Source organism: Bombus vosnesenskii, unplaced genomic scaffold, assembly GCF_011952255.1.
Source record: "Bombus vosnesenskii isolate JDL3184/JDL3185 unplaced genomic scaffold, Bvos_JDL3184-5_v1.1 scf7180000013299, whole genome shotgun sequence".
Classification (NCBI taxonomy): domain Eukaryota; kingdom Metazoa; phylum Arthropoda; class Insecta; order Hymenoptera; family Apidae; genus Bombus; species Bombus vosnesenskii.
The window spans coordinates 156,837-183,171 of NW_022882949.1; the positions used below are offsets into that span (position 1 = coordinate 156,837).

The 26,335-nt window shown below is 30.5% G+C and overlaps 1 protein-coding gene across 2 annotated transcripts in view; it reads right to left on the reverse strand.

Annotated features, from left to right (window-relative positions):
• LOC117233814 (aminopeptidase N) overlaps positions 1-18,004 on the reverse strand; it is a 50,603-nt gene extending 32,599 nt beyond the window's left edge. The window contains exons 1-2 of one of the 2 annotated variants that reach the window (XM_033494416.1): positions 17,712-18,004; positions 5,892-6,261 (exon numbers count right to left, since the gene is read on the reverse strand). In XM_033494416.1, coding sequence (XP_033350307.1) covers positions 5,892-6,248 — 357 coding nt within the window. In that variant the 5' untranslated portion in view covers positions 6,249-6,261; positions 17,712-18,004. Of the gene's footprint in view, positions 1-5,891; positions 6,262-17,711 lie in introns of those variants that run through there. The other variant, XM_033494417.1, reaches the window with a different exon arrangement.
• Between the last annotated feature and the right edge of the window lie 8,331 nt (positions 18,005-26,335).

The following is a 26,335-nucleotide window of genomic DNA, read 5'->3' on the forward strand; positions in this document are numbered from 1 at the left end:
TTTTTTACAAACTAAAAAACTAATCGGTTATATCTGTTTACTAAAACACCTATTTCCTTCGAAATCTCGACGTAGTTATTTGCAATTGTAATTACTTTTATGGAAAATGTGAATATTGGATTAGAATTATATTCTAAGAAATGTATTTTTAACGTATTTTCTTTACGCTATTGAAAGTGTTTTTTTATGTAAATGTAACAGACGAAATGCAGATTACTTAGTCTTTATTATACTAGGGCGTAACGTATGAAATATTTGTTGCCTGTCTTCGCTTAGAAAAGGAATAATTTTTGTTTTGTATTATAACGCATTTAATAATATAAGCATTAAGAAGTATTATATAGAAAAATTGATTTTTCTAATATTAAGTTTGTTGGAATGTATGTTAAATCTCTTTATCAAGAGTGATTACTCTTTCGAGATTCTGAGGTAAGTGCTATACGACCCCTCACAGTTCACTTACTAAACTGTGTCAATGCTTTTCTCACTCCATGGTCAAATTCTCCAGAGAAAGTGTCTATTTTTTGGCAATGCGATTAAATCCCAACCCACGTAATGCATCTTTTAAACCAGCGCCGTCCAAAATTACCTCCCGAGAGACAAATATCGTCCTCATCAACACTTTAAATGAATACCTCGCGCTTTTTATTCATTAGGATTCGAGGTTCATGTTTGACTTCTTAGGCTGCATATCCATTTGTTGCTTACCATTGCTGCATATTAATGTGGATGGGCAAATATTGTATTATTGTGTATCGAAATGTAGTCCAAAGATACAGAATTATTTGCCGGTTTTTCGTCTTTATATCAAAGTCCGTGGACATACAGAAAAGTAATGTGGTAAAGCAGTTACGACTGATAGACAAAACAAGTGAATTATCCTTCCGTATATCCGCGGCCAAAGGGAAGGATGACGAGATATAGTCCACTCAAGTCAGCCTCAAAGAAGGCCAAATTCAATTAAATTTTCTTATGCGATCTTATAGAAATCGTGTTCAGGGACAAAACCTATGTGTTTAGCACTCAAGATTTCTTGCATAAAATTTGTGAATATAAAATTTGTTAAAAAGTGTGCAAAGTTTCATCTTCAAATATTTAATATTTAATATTTTGCAAAAAGCTATTTAACAACCAAAAATACAATGTTCGGAATTCGTACAGCAACTGGCGGGGGCTTTGTTTATTATCGAAAAGCTGTGCTATCATATACAACTAGAAACTAATCGATTTTTTAACTTTAAACTATTTAAAAATAGCACCAAAAATTATACATCATTTTACTTTTTTTACAAGTCTATTAACACTGATAGAACACGTTTAGATAACATAGAAGATTCATTTAGAGGATAACATTTGTGGTAAATATATGTAGTATATATAATACATAATAATAATATTTAATAACAAAGTAACAATTCCATTTTTTTAATGTTCGTTATAAAAGCATATGGAGGCAATGCTAATGATTATAACCAACAATAAATTAATGGCAGAAGTAATAAATTAAGCGTAAGCAACTAAAAATTTATGTATTCTGAAATCAATTTATTTTTAAATTATGCTACTGAATTAATAAATGTTTCAATGAAGTATGCTAAATTAAGCTGAAGATTCACTAAGGTTAATTTAAGCCAATCCAAGCTCAGCCCGTCCAAGCTGCACCACGTTAAATTACCATGGTTCTTGACACAGACCCTTTGTACATATCTGTATCAAAAGGTTCGTCTCCGGTTTTACAATGTACAGCAGTGCACATGCGGTTCGGGAAAGCTCCTTGAAGGGCTGCTGCGAATTTATGAAGCGCCCGGCGCATCTGAGTCATGAGATGTGCCGAACATAGTACATTATAGTGAAAAAAACAAATAGATTTGGAGTTTTCCAATTGGTAGATCATGGGTCATAAATATGTAAATTGTTCGTTATTTACGATTAAAATTTGTTATCTATTATTCATTATGCGTGTACTCATTAAACTTTTCCTTTTAAAAATTAGAGTGTTAGGTGATTAAGGAATTACAAACTATTTTCTAGATAGGTTGATACGTTACAATAGATTGCAACGTATGAAATACAAAGACAAAAAATACCGCTTCATGTCTTTCCTTGTCTTTTACATGACAAAATAAAGTACGGATACGTATGCAACGGTGATACGCAATGGTGGTACGCAACGATGATACGCAATGGTGATACGCAATGGTAATACGCAACGATCATACGTAACGATGATATGCAACGATCATACGTAACGATGATATGCAACAAATGGATATGCACCTTTTTAGCATCGTGCGGTTTCTTTGATGACGAACGAACACATTACACGAAATAAGAGATGGGATACCGTAGTTTTATTATCGACATCTCATAGCTCGATCACTTCGAGTCGCTGGCTACCTACTTTACATACGTTCGCTCAAACCGAGTTCTTACTGAACCTGACCACTCACTCATAAATTTCGGTATGGCTAAGTAGCGGTGGGCTATCTGCCATAATATTGTTAAAGAAATGCATTGTCGCATTCATGTAGGATCTCATTGTAAAAATTATATTTAATATTATTTTTGAAAGCAATGTTGTCTTAAGTTATATTAAATCTTTACAAAATATATAACAAAATAAATATTTAAAAAAATGATACCCTACTACACAAAATGGGAAAAATTAATAAAACAAGGTGTACAATTGTGTTTTACTCAGAAATGTAAGGTACAGATTCAAATATTTTTAAGAATTTACAGAGAAGTTAAAAATGCCGCTGCGCACAGTATTTACAGAGTTTAAGCGAAATAGTAATCATACAATTGGAATAAGTGTTTGAGATACTTTCACGATACCTTAAAATATAGCAGTTAATGTTACGTCGAGTGTAATATCATCAAATTTTCAAACAGAACTATTAGTTATAAATATTTAATCAGTGCGAGTGTCCGACTACGGCAGTTTTAAACTCTATCTGTAAATTCGGTAATTTAATATTATCATTCTACATTTAATTATTTAGAAATATCTGAACGAATATCTTATATTTCTGAGTAAAACACGTACCATTTTGTCTTTTTCATTTTTTTAGTTTGCGGTAGTCGGATATCATTTTTAAAAATATTTACTTTATTTAATCTTTCTTAGCTTAATCCCTTTTTTACTGTTTTATAATTATAAATTATTCATCTTCAATTTGTCTATTTGCACATGTATTATCTATATATGATAACTTTCCTGTAAATGTCTATAAATAAATGATTTGCAATGTGATAATGAATAATAATTGTTTCCAATATCATTTTTGGCTAAGTATAGTTCTATTTGTTGTTTTTGTACTCGAAATAGCATTATTTATTAAATATATATGTCGGATATGAAAGGATATCGGGGCCTTTCTTTTGGAATGTTTGAGAAGGTCGCCAATGCTTTAGTCCAGACCTTTTATTATAGCTGCACTCAAATAATAAAATTGAGACATAGTTGTTTATGTTCTAATCCGAGTATGGGTGCCCGAAATTTATGACAGTGGACTTGGACTCAAAGTTACATAACAGATCGCTGAACGTAGTCACGGGTACAGGAGGGACGTGTACCTAACAGAGGTATGGAGTAATTATATAGCTCTCCTTAAAAACAAAGATTGACCTGTGAGGTACAGAGAGGTACAGATAGGAGTATATAAGGGCAGTTCCCTTGGATTGAGGTTCAGTCCGATAAGTTCTACTTGTACAGTGGACAAGTACGTTGAGTCACGCAAGAATCGTGGATCAAATCGCATTTGTCATCCCGTTGACCGTGGATTCGTTATCAAACCTAAATTCATTGTTATCAACATCTCGATTATCTCATCACCGCCATTACTTGTTAAACTCTGTAGTAATTACATTTGTATCAGTAAGATATCATCTATAATACATTACAACGATGTCCAATACACCTGAAGATTCGTTATATGCCCCTAAGTCCAATGATAACCCGACATATGTATGAAACATCTGCCGCAAATAGCAAATGATAAATAATAGGATGTATCCTCTAAGATCAACTACCATTGTTTCAAACAAAAGTTACAAATGTTTCGAACAAAAATTAGTTAGTTTTCAGCTCAGTAGACATTTTGATATTAAACATTTTCAAAACTCCGTTATCGATAAAAAAATCAGTTGCCGTGATTTCTCTAAATGATTTATTTTGGATTTTACAGAGTTGTAGCTAACGTCAAGATGAAATCAACGACTTACTATACTGTGAACTCATTATTATTATGATGACTTTGAACGAGATAGTTCATTATAACGCGTGCTGCAAAAGAATAATATCGTTATTGCTGGATTTTGGAAATAAACTTATTAGTTTGACAGTCTTAATTAAATTACATATTTTCTGAATTCTGCATGTAATTTGACTGAAGTAAAGTTGTTTCTCGTGACTGCACTTAAATTTCTGAATTCAAGGTCATCTCAAGGCCATAGCATAGTAGGCAATCGCTAAATTCGTTAGCTACAACTTAGCTACAACTCTATCAAGTTCACAACATATAATGTCATTTAAAAAAAATGAAGATGACCTTGATTTCTTGTTAAATAAAATCCTATATACTACAGAGCTTACAGCATTCTCGTAACGTACACGAATCGATTGAAACCTAAGTAAAAATCAGTAAAATTATACATGTTATAAACATATATCTAATAAACACAAACATTCAGGCTAGACGCAATACCCTCCTCCTAGCATAGTGGGATAAAAATTGTTTTTTGTCCATTCTTTATTTTCAGAACTAATATCTGTATCACATACCATTGCAAGAAAATTTAGAAAACCAACGACACATAATATATGCACTACGTCCATCAACGACCCTTTTCAAAGGTAATATTAATATCATAACATTCGATTTAACCGCAGAAGAACTCAATGTAAATTTAAAAAAAATTACTCAAATTCATGCGTATTCATCACCATTACAAAGAAAATACTAAAAAAAATTCCATCACGTTTTGAACTAAAAAATAAAATAAAAAAAAATAAAAATAAAAAATACACAGCACGCAAAGAGAATGGATGAATGTTAAATTTTATGCATATAAATCATGTATGCAAACGAATAATATGTGTACATTGCTCAGAATTATTAAAGAATTACTACTATGAAGGATAATAATAATAATATATAAAGATATATAATATATAAAGAATAATAATATATAAAAGAATAAAAAATAATAATATATAAAGAATAATAATATAAATGTAAATGAAAATTTATATTTTTGTGGATGCAATTAAAGTAGTGGAATCTAAGTAGAAAATTCTTTCGCTCATTAAATAATCTAACGAATAAATTACCTCGGATGTAATTTTATATATTTTTGTATATTATATGCATTATATATATTTTTGCATTTTCAAATTTTCCATAAATGCATAAACATCTACTGGAGATAAAGACCGACCTTAAAACGATTATTAAAAAACAACTGTATACATGGATTGGTTATAAAAATTAAAGACACGTGAAAAACGATCATCTTACTATTCTGGATAGTGCAATTCTTCATATAATGTAAGTAAAGAATATAAACTTAATAAATGGGTGTTATGATTTAAAAAAAATTGAGAAACGCTGCTTTAAACGATTCAACTTTCTTTGAACGTTTAACAAACATTTTTCCTTCATTTAAGAGGTAATCAATCAAATCTTTCTAAAAACAACGTATTTCGAAGAAACGTCAATAAACAGTATACTTTCTATACTGCAACGCAATTAATTCAGACGAACAATCAATCTTCGTCCAATCGGTAATACGTATGTATATGTTAATCGAGATGTGTTAATAGAAAGTTCTCGTTCAAGGATACAGTTGAAGACTAGAAAAGAAAGAAAGAAGAAAACGATTCGTACCTCGCCATGGAAAGTAAAATTTCCCACTTGTATGAACGGTATTAGCTTCAACTCGTACGAATCTGGCACCACAGATCTTGGTAATCGGACGTCCAATTTTTTCTTGTTATACGTGTCCTTATTAAACAGACCACGACCCTCGAATTCTGAATTACAGAAGTCACCGCATGGTTTAACGAGCTTTTCCTCAAGACATGGCGCAAGATGATAGACAAGAAGCCCGGTCACGACCAAAGATATAAAGACAGCAGCACCAAAAAGGAAAGCGCCGCAAGGAGAGACTGTGCAACCTCTTTTACGTCCAAACGTTGTTGTGTGTGCGTCCATCATCGCCAAAACCTCGCGGGACTGGGTCATATCACGTGTAAACCTGAAACGACAAAAAGAAAGTGAGAATTTTGGTCTTGATAAGCATCCGATAATACTGTCGTATATAGTGGTACTATTTTTGGCAAAATTAAGGTTAATGTTAGAGAAGAAATCTAGAATTAAAATAAAATTTGAAGGTGAAAGATTATTCAATAATTCATTATTAATAAATATTAATAAATAATTAGTAATAAATGAATACGGATATTGAGAAATATTTAGAAAATATTAAATAATAATTTAAAAGCAGTATCTTTAACTTTATGTTAAAGTTATTATTGTGAACTAATTTATTGACAATCATAAAAGATATATTTAAAATTTTAAATGTGTCATTCTTGATTGGGGTTAAGCTACTATATGTAAACTTTCAATTTTTTTTTTGTAACTAACAATTGACATAGACGTAAAAATATTTTTTATTTTGTATACATATAATATACCAGACAAATAATGAATTAAAGATTTACTTTATTGCATTAGAATAGAAATTTACAGCAATTATATTTATTATTGGAAATAAGGGCGACCTCACCGACTTCATGACTTTGAAATATGTTATCAAGCTCAACATTCTGAACAACACCTCTTTCGACATATGTACATTACGACATGTGATTATAAGCTAAGAAAGCAGAATCGCCAATTAGTAATGTACACAACACTTGATAATTTTAAACTGTATCAAACTATATTAATTTATACATAATTAATTTATTATTGATTAGTATTCCTTGTTCTCTAAAGCAATATTGAAGCTAAATTCTACATTCGTTCATACAAGCTGTATTCTGTAAAGAATATTTTGAATGCATGTATAAAGAATATTAAGAAAGATTTTCGAAATATGTATTGTATTATACAATGAATATTCGGTGTCTCGAAAATATTCAGACTCTAGTATAATTTTAACTTCTATGTTCTATATCTGAAACAAATATAGACAAGACAACAGAAATGTTTAGCAACACATTGAATGTCAGCATTACATGAATGTCAGAAAGTAAAAAGCTTTTAATTTAAAATAAACCATTAATTAAATATTTAAAAAATTATTGAAATAAAGTGAATTTTCATATCCCAAAAATGTTCAGACACTTTATAAATTGAAAAACACTAAAACCAGTTAAAAACACTAAAATGACAATTTTTGCTAAAAATTTTACCTGATACTCCTTTTGTTCAGTAACATCTTTTAAGCAGTTTAATGTGATGAAGATTATTTTTTGTTAGTAATTGACGCTATATTTTATTCCTCAATTACTCGAGTTTATCATTTTCCTTTACTGTTTATTATTGTCTTTTACTAATTCCCCAATGCAGTTCATTCCATAGGAATGATCATAATTATGTAAAGAAACTTGTTATCTTAATTTGATAACATAAATTTTCTAATATCTCCCAATATCCTTGCAACTTGAAAATGCATATTCTTCATCGGTTTATCTTGTAATACTCGGGTAACATTACATAATTAATTAACAGATTTTTTATGTTTGATACATTTTAAATTAGCGAATTTTTTATTTCTGACATCTATAGACCGTATTATAATATGTTATGTTATAATTTTTTAGAATATTTTATGTCAGTAGTCAAAAAAGGAAAACTATACTGATTTATTGTCGAAGTACTAGAACGTAAATGGAAAAAAATGAATTTTAAATTTGCGAGAATACCACAATACATTACAAATCAAAGATATTAAATTAAGATAAGAAGTTTTTACAATATGACCGCCTCTACGGAATGGACAGAACTACAGGATTAGTAAGAAACAATAATAAACAATAAAGAAGAATGACAAATTCGTTTAACAGAAGAATAACATACAGCATTGATTACTAACAAAAAATAATCTTCTACATATTAAACTAGTTAAAACATCTCTTTTTGAGGATAAGCAAAAGGGGCATCGAATAAATTATTAAACCTTTATATAAAATTGCCAGTTTAGTTTTTTAACATTAATTTATAAAATGCTCGAATATTTTCGAGACACGAAAATTCGCTTCTTCTTTCAACATTTCTTTTAATATTTGAATAACGATTTATTTTAAGGCAAAAGCTTTTTGTTTTCTGACATCTATATAGTATATTTCAATATACTATATCTTTGTTGTTTTATCTGTATTTATTTTAGATATAGAACACAGAGTTAAAGTTATGCTAATAATCGGAATATTCTCGAGTATTATTAGTAGTTGAATATTTTTATGATATAACTAATTTTTCTTCCTTCAAAATATTTAAAAACTATTTGACAGTATTATCCAAAAGTCTTAAGGCATTTACGATAATAACCTTATAATGGCAACTAATCTATATCTTTAAGAAATATTTTCATATGATGTTATACATGTAGACAGTAGATATGAATATTTAGATATTCCCTTTATGGTATTATGTGTCTGTAGTTTTATCTGGTTCAAAATTTTGTTAGATAGTAAATAAACTCCTAATTAAACATAAGATTTATTATAGAATGTGCTATGAGAAGAAAGGAAGTTCACATTATGAATAAATTACTTGAATCACTAATAAAGGGATGACACAGATATAATAAGTTTATTGAAACATTACTTAACAGGATCCTTCAAAAGGATTTGATGTCTAGCGAATAAAAGCAGATTGCACAAAATATTAATCATTTCAATGATTATAAAAATGACTGTCTTAAACCATTATATATATATGTAGATATATCAGTTCTGATTGAAATAATTATGAGAACCGAACAAATATTATAACTTTTATGGATATAAGGGTTCTCGCTCATATCGATTTGTTTTCGGTTCTTTGGTACCGATATTGCGTAAATTTCATATCGGTTATGTAACTGTCATTTTTCGGTTCTGCATCAGTTACGGCCCAGTTCTATAAGGTCATATAGTAGATATCAGCATTCTAATGCCGGTTCGATTTCGGTTCTTATTGATTCATTTATTGATTTTGCGAAAATATTGATATGTATTAAATACATATTACAAGTATGGTATTACGTATCTTAAGATTGAAATTAAAAAATTTATTTCTATAAATTAGGAATTTTAATTACTTGTAATTTCATTGTAGTGGGGTCTCATAATTAATATATCGTTCATTATTTTTGCAATTATTTTCGAACGATATGCAGATAAAATAAATTCCCATTCCAAAAATTTATTTCGGCTTTCGGTACTACGTACGAAGTGTAAAGAAAGTAAGTATAAAGGAATCGTAGCGTTATTCTACATTGTACACTTTCGGATTGGAGGAAATTTGAAAAAGAAGTTACTGTGGAAACGACATTAACCTTGATTATTGCAACGCATTCTACTCATTACGAGGAATAGAAATTTAGAATGTCGGAAATTACCCCTTCTCTCGGAAAAACATGGTAAAATTTTAATGATTCTCAAATTAACTTTATTCGGAACAAATATATACAGGGTCATTGGTAACTGGTGGTACAAGCGGAAAGGGGGCGATTCTACGCGAAAAAAGAGGTCGAAAATATAGAATAAAAATTTTTCGTCTGAGGCTTTGTTTTCGAGAAAATCGACTTTGAATTTTCGCTCTGTACGCCTGCACTTTATCACGTCTCGTTATAACGGATCTCACTGTAGATCGTTATCTCGATGGAAAAATTAAAAAAAAAATTTTTATTCTATATTTTCAATTTCTTTTTTCACGTAGAATCACCCCCTTTCCGCTTGTATCACCAGTTACCAATGACCCTGTATATTTGTACTTATATTTACATTTACTCTTACTAAGTGAAATAAAGTGATTCGCTACTCATGGGTCACATCATTCTTTAGATCACTGAACTTCCTTCTTTGTGGAATAAGATACATCCTTCATGATTCGGTTCTATCTGTTCGATAGTAATGCCAAGTCGAGTATACTTTCTATTGCTTACGATACAAAATAAATATTTGCAAAATCAAACAAATTTTTGATATTTTATTGTGTTTTACTTAACTACGATTCCGAATACCTATCAGAATCATCATTGGCGGAAAAGAAACCGGAGTGGAATACATCGAATTAAACGTCGTTTTTATTATTGAAAGTGAAGAATTACACATAATTTTGGGGATAAGCTTGAGCGAGAAAAAGAAAAAGAAAAGGACAAAAAAAGGAATATGTGCAATACATAATGAGAGATTTGGAATATTAACCTGTATTAATAGATGCTACTTTTTTTACACGTCACTGGCAATAAATCCAGTTTAAAGAATTTAAGCCAGCTGAAACTTTAACATTTTTTTTTTTTTTTTTAAAGGAAGTGTCATTTACGCCTCATGGTTTCTTTCAGAATTTTGTTTCTTATGATGCGTAGAATACGTTGCAATAATATAAAATTTTGATCCTGAACTTCAAGGTTAAGGTCATTTCTCCACTAGCTTTTTTATAAATCTTTATCTTTTATACCCTGTACATATATCGATTTCGGTTTCGGTACTCATCTATTTCGGTATAGATTTGTCACCGTAATAGCGTAATGCACAAGCTTAGAGGTATCGGAATTTAAGGTCATCCCGTTCTCGATTTCGATGCTTTTCAAATATGTTGCAGAAATCAACATTTTGAAGATCTTCTTCCTACATATGTTACCCCGAGACTCTCTTAGGTTCCGAGATATCCGCAAATAATCGTCGGTACTACTACAGTTAATCCTGCTCATACCTATTTATGTCTATTTTTGATACAGCGACAAGCATAGTCGCCTCGCTCAATCTTCATTTATATAAATACAAACAAAAGAATGGGGTTAGGTCCCTTGCGACTAGTCCTACAAATTCCATCCGAATACTTTAATATCAAACATTTGTTTTCAATATTAATAGTTTTTTGTCATAAATAGGATAATAATTTCTTTTGTAAGGAATTCCATGACAGATTGATTGACGCGTTAAAAAATGTGCGGTTCTATTAAAAAGGATAAGGTTGACCTTTATACAATTCTTGAACAATTCTCACAACACATTCACAGAGATTCAAGTGACACGAGATTTACGAGGCATGTTAGAAACTTTGGTGTCGCGCGCGACACCGAACAAAGGTCAGCTTCATTTTTTTATTAACTTCATATTAAAATGTCCTCAATGAGGACTCCTCACATTCTAGCAGCAAAACGACATTCAGCCGCGCGCGACTGTTGTGCACGCGGGTACAGCACGATATACTCCATATACTTTGTAGTTGTGCGCGACCACTGTCGCGGTGAATCGCGCCTTGACTTTTGTAGTCGCGGTAGTGCGAATGGGAATTATGCTATATACGATAATGGATTTTCTAATCGCACAACTGTGAGTCGCGTGCGATTGTAAATTGAAAAGAGGCTTAAAGAGAAAAGAGGTTAGATGTTTTTTGTCCGACCGCCGTAAGGTAAAAACCTGGGGAAATAGTGTATTCCTCTCCTAGTGGGGAAGTAGTTGTTCAAAATGTTGCTTTCTTCAACATGACTACTAAATAATTACCAACATCCGTTTTATTTGACTCTTCATAGAAAACATAGCTGGAATTTAGAATTTTAATACTATCCTATCACTAATTCTAAAATAATAAATAGTAGATGGTTATCATTATATTACAATTTAATTTTGAATGTAAATCTTAAAGTATTTAATGCTCATACTTGTAATATTTAATACATATGTATTAACATTTTCCCAAAATGAATAAGAGTGAAGGTCAGTAAGAATCGAAATCAAATTGATACATGTAAGAATACATATATCATGTATGTACGTATTATAGATTATACAATACTGCATCGTAACCAGTACAGAGCCGAAAAATAATAGTTACAGAGTCGATATGGAACCGATATAATATCGATCTTCAAGAACTGAAACTGATGTGCGCGAGAACCGTTATATTCAGAACAGTTATAACACCTTTTCGGTTCTTTTAACTGTTTCAAGAACCGAAACCGGTATCATAACTGTTTTAATTAAACTAACTTTTTATAATAATTTTTTTGGCAAACTATGCATAATGTTTGAATTAAGTATTTAAAAAGCAACAACAAATATAAATAACTATCATCTATCTTAATATTCATTTATAAAAACAGAACATTTCCATTTGATAGATGACCTGAAACTTTTGACATGGAATATTAATTATTTCTAGGTAATTAATACTTATTAAGTGAATTACTAATAATTTTTTAATTAAATACTTTTTAGGACTATCCGATATAAAGTAACATAAAGTAATACTTAATACTTATTAATAGAAACAAACCACAGATGCACTTCCAGTTAATAAGTGGCTAAAACTTCTGCATAGTATTGTATATAAACTTTTGAACTAAATTTTTAAAAATTTAGAACGTTTAAACACTCATTGTTTGTCATCGAAGAAACGTGTCATTTGTTCGTAAATAATATTGATTTCAACCTGTTTATTCAAGAATTCAGTCACACGTTTTTTCATCCTCACCGGCACGACGCGGCGTTTCATCCTTCAGACCTACCTATATGTACACACTGTAATTAGCATCTGTGACGAAATACACGAAGGCTGTCATTGGAGCATTGTCCCGGAGAAACTTCCTCTCCGGCGTAAACAGGGTGAAGGCAAGCGATCATTAAAAGTAATTTCACGTTCAGAATAAACACGTCAAGGAAACGCGAGTTGCCTTTAAACGGACGGAAAAGTCTTTCTAATTGGCCGTCGCCGTCGCCTCTTATTGCTAACGGATCAGTTAATAGCAACTGCAACTTCTGTGAGATCGATTTATGGGAATATCGATTGATTCGGTCAATGTAAGCAATTACGACTTCATACTATCACTGTTATGATAAAATTCTGTTGTGTGAACTACTTATTCTACCATTACTACTGAACAGTCTGCTATTTGGATTTTGTTGACCGGGGTTGCATTATTCAATCGTGTGACTTAAAAATATATATGGATAATTGCGTTATAATATTGCTACTTTAAAAGCGTAAATGCTTGGACTTAAGTTGCAATACATGTATACATACGTATGTAAATATATTATTATTATGTTCGAATATTTTCATCAAAATATTTTGGTGACATAATAAAGAGTTATTTTTCCATTACTCTATTATTATTTAAACAAGTATATGTAATAAATAAAGAATTTTTGCATTCTTGTTATCTTCGTTGTAAATATATCCCTGCATAACATAATATATTTCTCTTCTCTTCACTTATATGTATATTTATTTAAAATGGCTTAAATTATATAGGTTTCTGAACATTTTTGCGACAGATTGTAACTTTCACGCCATGTGATACCGATAAACTAACATTAATCGTAAAAAAGTATCACAATATATGTATAGTTACTCCTATTAATATTCGGAAATCTTTTAGAACAAAATTATCTTTTTAAAATTGGATCAAGCGACTTAATTTCTCTCTACTCTTTTTCTTTTTGAGAAGTTAGTTACCAGATGACGTACAAAAATGTTGAAAAAAATGTAACTGGTTGAAATTGTGAAGAGAAAAAGAAAGTCACTTTCTACAATTTTTTTATTTCAGTTTATAACAAAAGCTTAAAGAATATATTGTGGAGATTCATGCCAGTTATATATATGCTGAAAATTTTATCGAAATTAGTTAATGTATAGCTGTTATAGATTATAAACGATTCAGAATAATGAAAACTGCATTTGTTCACGACTATCAGTTTATAACTGTAATAAAATAAAGAATGTAAAGATCTAAGCTGTAAAGATTTCTACATTTTTGAATACATGTCGCTTGTTTCCGCATCAAACATATATATGTTTATAACTGCCATAAATCTTCAAAATGTGTTGCTTAACTTTTTATTACAGGCCTAGATAAAAAGTTGTAAAAAGCGCCCTCTACTTTCTTCTTCGCGATTTCGATCGATTGCAATTTTTTCAAAATTTTTTTATACGTCATGGAATAAATTGATCCATCTAGTTTCTAAAAAAATGTTGTCGTTTGGATCTATCACAAAAAAGTTATTCTGTTTTAAAGTGTGTGCGAATATTAATGGTAGTAACTATATATAATATACATATAATGAATATAAATATTATAGAATTAGAAGACTTAAAAGTTATCTTATTGTAGTATATTAGTAGAAAACAATGCAGAAATATAACATCATAATGCACAATCAAAATAAAGAATGAGGTTAATACATTGTTAATTACAATAACTAATATTTGATTAAAATTAATTTTAACTAATAATAAATCGACTACAGGCAGTACGGTTAAATGCTTTGACAACTAAAAGAAAGATATGATATACAAAAATTGTTCATAAATGTTTCACTTAATTGTTTCATTTAATTATTAAAAATATATTATAGTGCAGTTAAGTATAGTATATTATAATAAATGGATTTCAATACATGGGCATCAAGCAATATAAGGTAACGAAATAAATGAATAAAAAATTGAATGATAGTATGTACGAGGAAATTAGTTAAAAAAATGTTCTTCATGAATTATTTTATTATATATATTTTATTATATTTTATTATATGTATATTATTATATGTGCTTTTCTGAAATGTTTAAAATTAATAATAAGGGCAAAAATTCTATCCTAATTTTGGTTTACTGTTTCTAATGTTTACAGTTTCTTGTTAATATTTTTGGATTTTCTTAACATCTAACATAGATTACAGTGTCACTAAATGATATAATGATAAACATAATATACTTTGGGTTTCCTTTGTTATGTTTGGGGTATAAATAGGGTAACCTTCAAATTACATACATATTTCAATACAAAGAGAAATTAAGCAATTTAGTAAAAGTAAAATAGAATGTTATTAATAAAGAATATTTATTAGGACACATTACAAAAATTATACTTTTAAATTATACGCGAAAATATTTCATATAATGATTATAAAAGCATAATGAATATTGTATAAAATTATTGTATTTTTAAAAATAAAAAAAAACAGAATCAGTCTAACAAGCTACATTATTTTCTTTTTCAATAAATTTGATAAAAATTAAAGAAAAACTCTGTAGGTATTACTTTTACTTAATAAATTATGCAGTATAGACGAAAAGTATAGTTTGCTTCTATTATAACTAAATATATGAAAAATTCCGAAAAAGTAACAGAAATAAATAGTTTTCAGGAACCTTTTTCGAAGATATTACAAAAATATTAGTTACTTTTATTGATTAAAAGATTATGTCAAGATGAAGTTCATTAGTATTGAGATACCTGTACCTGAAAACGAGTAGTTCAAAGGTATTTCAACTTTAATTTTGTAAAACTTATCGTATGAAAGACAAGGGAAGGCGCAAGACAATATTCTTGATTTATATTGTCCTTTTTTTTATACATCAGATTTGTAAAGATTAAAGTTAAAATATCTTCTAAACAATGTATTTTAGGATGCAAAGAAGTACCGTAATACTTTTGAAAATAAAAAGCGGATCGATTGGTGTATAAAAGGAATATGTATTTCTGTCTAAAGGAAAACCGTTGAAAACTTGAAAAATAATGATTTTGTGGAAAAACTCACGAATCTCGATGTTCATCATTTTAAACCAAACAGCTTTGTCCTGATTTGTAGTTTGTACACACCGTGACAAAAAAGTAGCACAAGCTTCTGCAAATTTTACGTAATAAATGCATCCAATTTTGATGCTCAATAATTTTCGATGTATAATACAGTCTATTACTACAAAAGTTGAACAATAAAGTCTCATTTAACTATATAGGCATATATAAAGTAAAGAAAAAGATAGGCATATATCTGAAAAGTTGTGACAATATGTTGCACATTACATACATACATTTATAGTAATATATGTATATATATGTATGTATATAATGTGTAACACGTTACGCTACTATATATATATAGTCTCGTGTATGACAGTTTATCTTATTGTTGGAACAGAATTTGATACTTTTCTTAAATTGGCACGTTTATAATGCCAGTTTATTGCTCCCAGTCAATTTATACTTTATTTTGTATTATTTCCTTCTGAATATTGGAGTAAATTTTAAATTATTTGTCATTTCCTTCGTAAAATACATAAAATGTTTAAAGCAGAATATCTTATTTTTGTAATGTTAGAATTCTTCCTATTTCACCCATGATTAAGGGGTTTCCACACAGTGTGCTGAGAATTTGATAAAATGAAAAGAACATGATAAATGCACACGATAAATGGGAATAACAAATAGAAGATGTGCAATAATGCTTGACTTAATCACATTGATAATTTAATTTAGCAGAAAGAAATTTACAAAGCATGCATTTTATTGCATTGATTTTCAGTCTCTTTGAAATATATTTAAGTTACAAGATCTCTTCTACATTCCTACTTGTTATAGTAATAGATTGCAGCATATAATAAAAATCTTTGAATATCGAAAATAAATATATTTAATCTGCACAGATAGTAAGAACATTAAATTTTTAGGGTGTGCTATCAGCAAAAGTAACTGAAATATTAAAGAATCCAAGGTACACAAAACATCACGTTTATATGTATAGTGAATATACAAATACACATAATACACCGTATATAGTAAAAAGAGCCCAATCTTAATAATGCAATTATTTCGTTGCTTTCATTTTTCTTACAATATTAATAAAAGTTATATCACAACTATGATAGTAACAATTGAGCTTATTCACGCAGATACAAACATAGACTGCCGTAATGTTTTCTCATACCAAACACACCAGCAAATGCCTATATGTCAATTACTATGTACGAAATCTTAGCAAGAATTCTATACCGTGTCAAATGTCGCAACAACGATTATACCATTAATTCAAAATGTTCACTTGTAATGTTACTAATATAACATTTTATGCTGCTTAAAAATGTCCTAAATAATTATAAAATAATGACCAGACATTTACCCATATAGATTGGGGGTCTATCAAGTAGAAAACATGATTAAAATTTTAAATTACTTTTCAAAATTATATTTTTTCTATTTTTGTCTATAATGCTTATGCACAACGTTTCTATTCCAAATTATATTTATAAATTGTAATGTAGAATTTCATTTAGGAAAGGTGTCAAAGAACACTTCTTCCCAAATAAAATTACATTCAAGTACTATCGCCTAAACACAAAACGATTCATATAATTTTCACTTATTTCCAACACATAAATCGATATAATTCAAACAAAAAAATTTTGTCTCATGATACAATACATGATAAATTCCTCAAATAATGTTTGTTCGTGAAAGGATTTTTAACTTTTACAACTTAATTTACTTCAACTCGCTTCAGTAACAAGAAGAATTTTTTACTTAAACTAAACCAGATAGTTCACAATGCACGACAAAAGCTTCACACAACTAAAAATATACTTTATATTGCCTCTGTATACTATTATATATCTGCCTTATATTAAATCCACAAATCACTGTTATCTCACATTCTAGATTATAGATTTACAATAACTGACACATAATGTTTCATTTCAAAATTTACCTACCATGAACAGTAAACAGAACGATGCCTAGATTACTGAAGAGCCTGTAAATCACGTGAAATTACTCCGCAGTGATCGAAACTAATTGAAAGTTAAAATGGATACACGAGAGAAACGAATACACACGACCTTATATCACACGAAACAGCGTTCAGCGCGACAAAACTTTGAACATTAGTTTCCGACGAGGCATGCCAATTAACGACGATCATAAAGGTAGACCAGGAGAAACCGACGACGCGTCGAGAACCTGCCGCTCAACTCGATGGTTTGCGCGAGACTGTCGCGGACTGGTGCGCATTCCAGCTTCGTAACTTCCTCGGTCCTCTCTCCTTGCCATCCACGCTTCCTGCTTGGCCCGATCGATTACTCGTCGATCGCTGAATCACCTTAACCTCACATCCTTCCACCTGCATACGGTCCTTCGGATCACACGAAACCGTACAGTCGTTGTCCGTCGGATACATGAACGAGATGTCGCGCGTTTTATGATTCATCTACGAAACAATAAAATTCTATTTATCTGAACTGATTGGGATTGAACAGTTTGTATACCGAGAATTCGCTGACTCTTTGAAATTATCTACAGTCAAATAATACCATAATAATACCATGGAATAGTTTGTGTTCAAATATAATGACACGAAGAGATTTAAATATTTATCACATAAAATTTATAGAAATATATAGTGGCATGATACATACAAATATGTATTACAATATGTATTAAAATATGTATAAATATACTATTATATGTGAATAAATATATATATTTATTCGTTATGTACAAATATATAATAATAGGAGTTCTTGTTCGGATATAGTAGGTATGCACAAAGATATTTGAACTCTTATTACACGAAAGATTTACAAAAATATCACGTGTGTTATCTAAAATCTTCTTTGATTTTTTGAACGTAAATTAATGTAATTTATTTTATGAATTTAATAAAAAATTGATAAAATAAAAAAAGCATATGGGAAATGTGGATAGATTGTGAATATGTTTGTTACGACTGTGGAATTATATCACACCTGTAACTACTGCTAGTAAGTTTTAAGACATGCAATTTATATTTATAATAAGATGATAGTTTCTATGCTATGATTATATTATGTGATTAGATCGTAAAAGAAAATAATTTTATTTATCTACTTGTTTTTGAATTTTATGTAGTGAAAGTAAATTGGAATACCTCTAGTCCAAATTACTTACGTCGTAACAAGATCATTACTTTATGTCATTTTTCAATTAGACCAAAGTTTCAGATACTTTTTGTTTTTCACTATTAGTAAGAGTTTGAAATATAAAAGTTTATTAAAATTACGCAATTTTATTTGTTACCATCTTCTGCTATAGTTTTTTATACGTCTTAAACAAAGTTATATTCTAAATATATTGTACTTTCTCTACTAAAGATGATCCCGTGAATTATTAGAATGAAATATTAAAGCTTATTACACTAAGACCTATACTGGATGATTAACTATTAAATACATTTGTCATTTCTACGAAGTATTTGTTTGCAATAAATATCTTGTACCTTCTATGTACATTTTCGCATTAATTTCAGGTAATAATTTATAGGTATTCAAATCCTTTCATAAGCTACTGTAAATGGTTCCAATTACAGAAAATAGAGCAGTTGTATGTATTTCTTTGTTCGTGATGTGTTTTACATACAGAGACATTTTTTAGAAGCTTTAATTACATGAAAACCATTCTGTTTAGTTTTGGCTGCTACATGAACGGAAGTATTTGTATAATATCGTTGAATTATTTGCAAAGGCCAATGATCCATTTTTTAAATAATCTGACCAATGTCTTAACTAAAAATTTAGTATAAGAATGAAATCCAACAAGGTACATCAACTCCAAAATACTCAAATTCATCATATAACTGAAATGTATATTAATTTAATATTCTTCTATTTCTCTAATCTTTAATTTGTATAATTTTTCTAATTCTCTAATTTGTATCTCTCTAATTTTCGTATACGATATTTTATTCAACTAATAGGAACTCACATTTAAATATATGTATTCAATTGACAAGAAATTGGATAATTAAGCACTAACTAAAATTTCGCTGCAATAGATAAATCCAAATAAATAGAATTTTACTGTACATATAGTTTGTTTCATACATTGAAAATATTTGATGAATCAGATGGTGTTACAAGATTCGGTATTCATGAGTTGAGGACACAATTATATTGGGTTGAGTCATAAGTAGTTATGAATGCAAAAAATTGAGATTTCCTGGAAATTTTGATCATCTTAACTTATCCATTATGACCTTTTCGTTTATGTTATATCTAAGAATAAAAGTGTCTGAAATTATACGATTAAATATTATTATATAAAAGTATATAACACTGATCAGGAACATCCTTAATCAATTGATGTTTATGTATATTAAAAGATTATCCTGAAAATCACATACATCTTATTTTGAAGGAATTGTTTAATAAACATAGAAACAAAATTAATGTAGTTCTGGTTCAAAACGGTAAAAGAATCTTTTTGGATTTATAATATACATTGTTTGCGAACACATAGTAAAAATGAACAACCATAATATTTATGCATATATGAATAAAATCACATTGAAGATGTAAGAGATGTAAATATTTTTAAGGAAAGAACTTGTAGACTTTATTTTATCGGCTTGTCTGTAATATGCTTAAAATGTTATACCAAATTAAAGATGATGTACTATAAAATATATTTAATATTTGGTAAGTTTGTAACTTTGGATAAAAGGAGTACAAAATAACATAAAGTTGCCAATGTGCAGAAGTTTTAAGAAGTTAATTATTCTTGCTAACTGTGTCATTATTATACAGGGTGTTCGGCTACAGGTGTAAAAAAATTTAAGGGGTGATTCTTGAAGCTAAAATAAGATGAAAATTAAGAATAAAATAATTGTGTTTTTGGTTTTATTTTTCCCAGTTATATACAATTAAAAATTAGCGGAAATACCCCTGTGCGCGAGCAAACATCCTTACAAGAACGAAAGTAGGTGAATCTAGGCACAAGGGTCCTCAAATCGAAAGATACATAGGCAGCAGCTTACCTCGTATAAGTCGTAGGGAACAAAATTATGACGTTCGAAAATGTAACTCGTTATGCTTACTCATTACAATCCATAACAATATATCGAAATCCGCCTCTATTTTCGAGAGGATTAATTAAATTTTAAAGAGGATTAACATTTCCTCTCCATTTGTCTCCATAAATAAGTAATAAATAACAGCACATATAAACAATGTTTGTACAAATTTCATATACGCACAACAAGAACAAAGATCACACACGCACCGCGAAGGTTCAGACTGTTCTTAGAAAAAGTGTGCATAGAACACGCATTGTACGTACTACACACCCAATCAGTACACACTCTAGTACACACTCGCGTTGAAACTAAATAAAAAGCGATTTAAAAAATAACAAAATGAAGGAAATAAAAAAGTTAAAAGAACTAAAAATAAAAAAAGCCCAAAAGAGTCTAAAACTGAATAACTTAAAGCTATACTAAATCTACAATTAACTCCAAGTTTATATTTATACAATTCTCGCAATGTTTCTGTTTGGCCGCTGAAATGATTCTGTCCTTCCATAACTGTTTCATCTTCTTACTAAGTTTCTAAAATCACTAAAACATATTACGTAACAAGGTAGTAATGAAGAGTTCATACAGAAAAAAAATTACGATGATGTTTGCTAACGCTTCCGTTTTCTTTGTATAATTTTCTCGAAATTAGCCAGTCATGATACCTGAGTGGTTCCTTTTTAAGGCATAGTTAGGTATGCCTATTGCGAAAACGAACAGGCTATTCACCAAATGTGTTTAAAAATGCTAAGAACTGCCTTGCAAGGATAACAGCATTTTAGCAATGAAAGCGAAATCTTAAAGGAGCTGTTCAACGCAGTAAATATAATTTTGCATTTGGTTGTACATTAATTTGTACTATTACACATTACTCTATAAAACGACACCTTTGTAAATTGTGTGAAAAATGTATGTGGTTCACAGAAGACAGTGCTCGACCACATTTAGTAGCATCTCAAGAATACTTGATGCTATGCGACTTTTCTGTGAATAACCCCAGACGGAACGATCGCGGTGCATGTATGAAATTTGTATAAATATTGTTTATATGTGCTATTATTTATTACTTATTTATGGAAACAAAGGATTAGAGGAAACTTCTCTAATAAGTTAATCTTCTCTAAAATTTAATTAATTCCTCTCGAAAATAGAGGCAGTTTTCGATATACTGTTATGAATTATAATGACTAAACCTAACAAGTTACATTTTCGAACATCATAATCTTCTTCTCCACAACTTATATCGTTCGATTTGAGGATCCCTGTGCACTCCGCTGCTTAGGCTGGCCTCCTTTCATTCATGTAAGGAGGTTTATTGGCGTACAGGGATATTTCGGCTAATTTTTAATTGTCAAAAACTAAAAGATAAAGCCGAATACGTAACTTCCTTAGTTCAGAGTAGTTAATTCCTCAGTTCTGTGTGATTAGTTCCTCAGTTCTTGGTGATTAATTCCTTGGTTCCTGGCGATGAGTTCCCCAATTCTTGGCAAGTAATTTCTTTGTTCATAGCGATTAATTCTCAATTCCTATAGCTCTTAATTTCTCAGTTCCTTTCCCTTTCAATTCTTTAGTTCCTTAGCTTTTCAGCTCTTAGTTCCTTTAGCTCTTAGTTTTTTGCTCTCAGTTTTTAAGTTCTTTAATCCTTTAGTTCTTTAGCTTTTAGTTCTTTGTTTCGTTAGTTCCCAGTTCCCGTTAGTCTTGTTAATCGACGTGTTTGTATTTGTCAATTTGTAAATTATTGAAAATCGATCAAATTAAAATCTTGTAATTAATAAGAGTGAAAACGTATTGCGAACGATTGTAACTTCGAGTATTCGAAATCTCAACGACAATTCTGTCAATATCCAATTAGAATACGAATAAACATTTTTTGTGAAGAATATTTGTCTAATAATATAATAGGATTAAGCGAACATTTATTTTCACCAACTTTAATTCTCTCCCGTGCCAGTAGTCCTGCGCGTAGCAGGTTAACCGAAACGTGGAGTATAATTGCCAATCGCATTAAACAACAGACAACACTACAATTTAATCTGAATTCAAAAATTAACGGCAACACAACCAAAACGAGCCAAACAAAAACGTAATAGGGTAAATATTTTTATTCTTAAGTTTTAAGTTTCATCTCATTTTAGCTTCAAGAATTACCCCTTAAATTGTATACCTACACCTTATATTTACCAAACATCCTGTATTATAAAAGACCTTGAATTTAAACTTAAATTTATAACTAAATACATAACTGAGTAATTAATTCACTAGTCCACTATTTCAAATCGATTAATGGTTTTTAGTGAATTTTTTACTTTACATATGCATAATTGAATATGTTCTTTATTGGGAATCATTTTACCTAAACACGTATACGATCGCGAATAACCAATTTCACACAATACGTGACATTCTCACCAGTTTCCGATATCGCATTCTGTGTGCTGATGGTATCCATGAGTTATAGTGCTTTAAACATTCTTCGGGACGTGCAACTAGTTGAAACGAAATGTCATAAACTTGTAACAGTTGACGGAATATTCGACGCACAAATATTTTGACATTTAGCATGTGCGGATTAGATTCAAATAACCAACCCGTGCACCAAACCGCTGTTAGATTAGATTCTGGGTGGAGAACTGTTTTCATGAACTCCTCCTACAACCACTCTGTCACGTGACGCTAGGCGACTTACAATTACAATTAAGTTTTGAGATATCGAAGAGAGAACTTCGCATGCAATACATTCCACTGAAGAATGCGCTTACGAAGAACATTACCGCTTAAACACACGTAGGAAGACCAGAACTGCCCGATACATTATTAGACTGTCATTAAAGGAACAGCTAGAGCACATGACGAATCACATAACACATTTAAGCTTTAAAGAGACTTGATTGCATTAAGTTGCTTTTCAAGGCATAAACGATATCTCGCACTGCAACACAAACATACAATATAAATAATTAATATGTTTAGCTTAAATTTTAAATAAATGTAGCGTGATGCGCCTACGAACATTTGTAGCCTTTTGTAAATGGTGCAGTATAGTTACTGTATACTTGTTTTCCTTTCTTTATTTATAAGGCTTTTTTCTGAGCGCTAGTTATGTTGCCCGTTAGATATCACTAGGGCATCAACGATATGCTAAGAAAAGAATTTAGACTAAACGAAGAATAATCACGACATATGCTGTAGCAATATTAAATTTTATTTAAACAAAAACTTAACAAAGGTATGATACACGGTACGAAACTTGGTTTAGACTTATGATTACGATAAGCAGGGCGCGGCCATGAGTCGGGTCAAGCACGAGCACGTACTTGAAACGGATTAAACCGTGACGCGAAATCGCGATGGGGACCGCACATGAACCGAGCGCGGAATGTGATACGAAAAGCAGTGGTGAGGCGAGCGCGACTCACCATGCCGATTGTTAAATTGGAGTTGACAAAACGTAGCAAAGGCGACGCACGTACTTGGTATTCTTCTGAATTTTCCGAGCCTTCGATGATTAAGTGATTAATTGACACAAGCCGAGCGTGGCTCGCCAGTTCATATGCCTGCGTGCTCTTCTTCCGTTGGTTCCTTTGAATCTTTCGGAACACGCAGGGGTCTGTAGAGGACTTGTGTAGAGGATGTTTGATCGTGAGATTTATTGAACAAGATTGCTCGTTGTTGAAACCGTCAAATATATTTAAAATAAGTGAATAAATTAGTATACAGACAATATTCGCTGAGACGTTCGTACAGTGTATAAGTCGCAAAATAAGATCGCTGATAAATACTCGATAGATACTCGTAGATGCTGATCGATAACTGTTAGATAACTGGTTGATAACTGCATGATAATTCCTGGATAACTGAACTCTTTTCGATTGCGTCCGTTTATTTATAATGGTTGGGGGAGAGTCGAAAAATTCAAATTCGTCTTTGTTCAACAGTTGCACATAGCGGCGACATTGTTTTGCCCGGAGTTTATTTATTATTACATTACGTGTATCCTAACGATCTTGATAGTCCGAGGCAATACAACAACATGATTTGAATTGTCCTCTACTTACGTGCCACTACAGGTCTAAACAGTTTGAATGATTAAATACAAAAAAAGTCAACGGCAGACGTGAAGCGTAAACAATGGCCGCTCGCCGATGTTCGCTATGATAAGGTGATAGTCGAAGAGCTATGGCCGGAGTTTGCCGATCGGGCCACGGTACCGGTGCCAACAATGTCGGAAACTGCTGAACGAAGCTGTCGATTTCTAGATGTTAGAAAAACAAATGCGACGAGCGAAACGATCGGGCCATAAGAAACGAGGCAAAAACTGTGATAAGGTTTTTACTACCGAAACCTTCTAAGGATAGAACGGTTTAACTTTTCTTGTTCTTAAACAGTGCCCCTTAATCCACTTGAGACCTATGAAAATAGAGTTTATATTTTTGGTTTGTATCGATTTTTTGGTTTTACATGTATAAGACAGGAAAAACTGTTAAAAATTTGTTATGTGTAGGCTAAAGGTCAATGTATTATTGACAGTGGAAGACAGGAGATATTTTGTTTGTTACTGCGAGGTAATTTTTTATTAATTGTACGATGCAGTTCATTCCAGGAATGATCATACTTCTGTAAAAGAACTCGTTACCTTAGTTTGATAATGTAAATTGATATGTCCCAATATTCTTGCAACTTGAAAATATATATTCTTCTTCGGTTTATCTTATAATGCTCAGGTAACATAATTAGTTACATAACAGTACATAATTAGTTAACAAATTTTGTATGTTTAATAAATTTCAAATCACTGGATCTTTTATTTTTGTTATCTATCAACCGTATTATAAATATGTTATGTTATATATTTTTACAATATTGTATATAAGTAACCAAAAAAGAAATCTATACTGATTTATTACCTGTGTATTAGAAAAAATCGAAGAAAAATGAATTTAAAATTTGCGAGAATACTTCAATATATTACAAATTTAAGTTATCAAATTAAAATAACGAACTTCTTATAGAAGGTCCGGACTAGAGAATAGAGAAGACTGGATTACAGAATTAGTAAAAAAATAATAAACACTAAGGAAGAATGATAAATTCGACTACTAGAGGAATAAATGTTAGAAATCTCTGTGATTAGCGACTAAACCGTTGGTTTTTTGTTAATGGGCATGAGCTTCTTCAGTCTGTTTATTGCGGGCACGTAAGTCGTGTCGAACAGGTTATTGACCGAGGCACATGGTAATCTTAAAAAATAAAAAATTCTTAGAACGCGTGTTATCTAATGCAAGTTATAATTTTTTAGATTATAAATGCAATCCTTGAGTCAGGAAGTTCTTCGTTGCATCGCAAAAATGGATGGGAATGAGATTCGAAGTGCTTGATAAAGAGAAGTATAACACGTGGAATTTTAAATGCGTGCGGTTTTAACAAAGACGGATGAATGGAGCGGCAGGATTCCCAAGCCGGAATTTATGCAGGACGGCACAACATCGGTGCAAGGAGCGGCAAGATAAATCG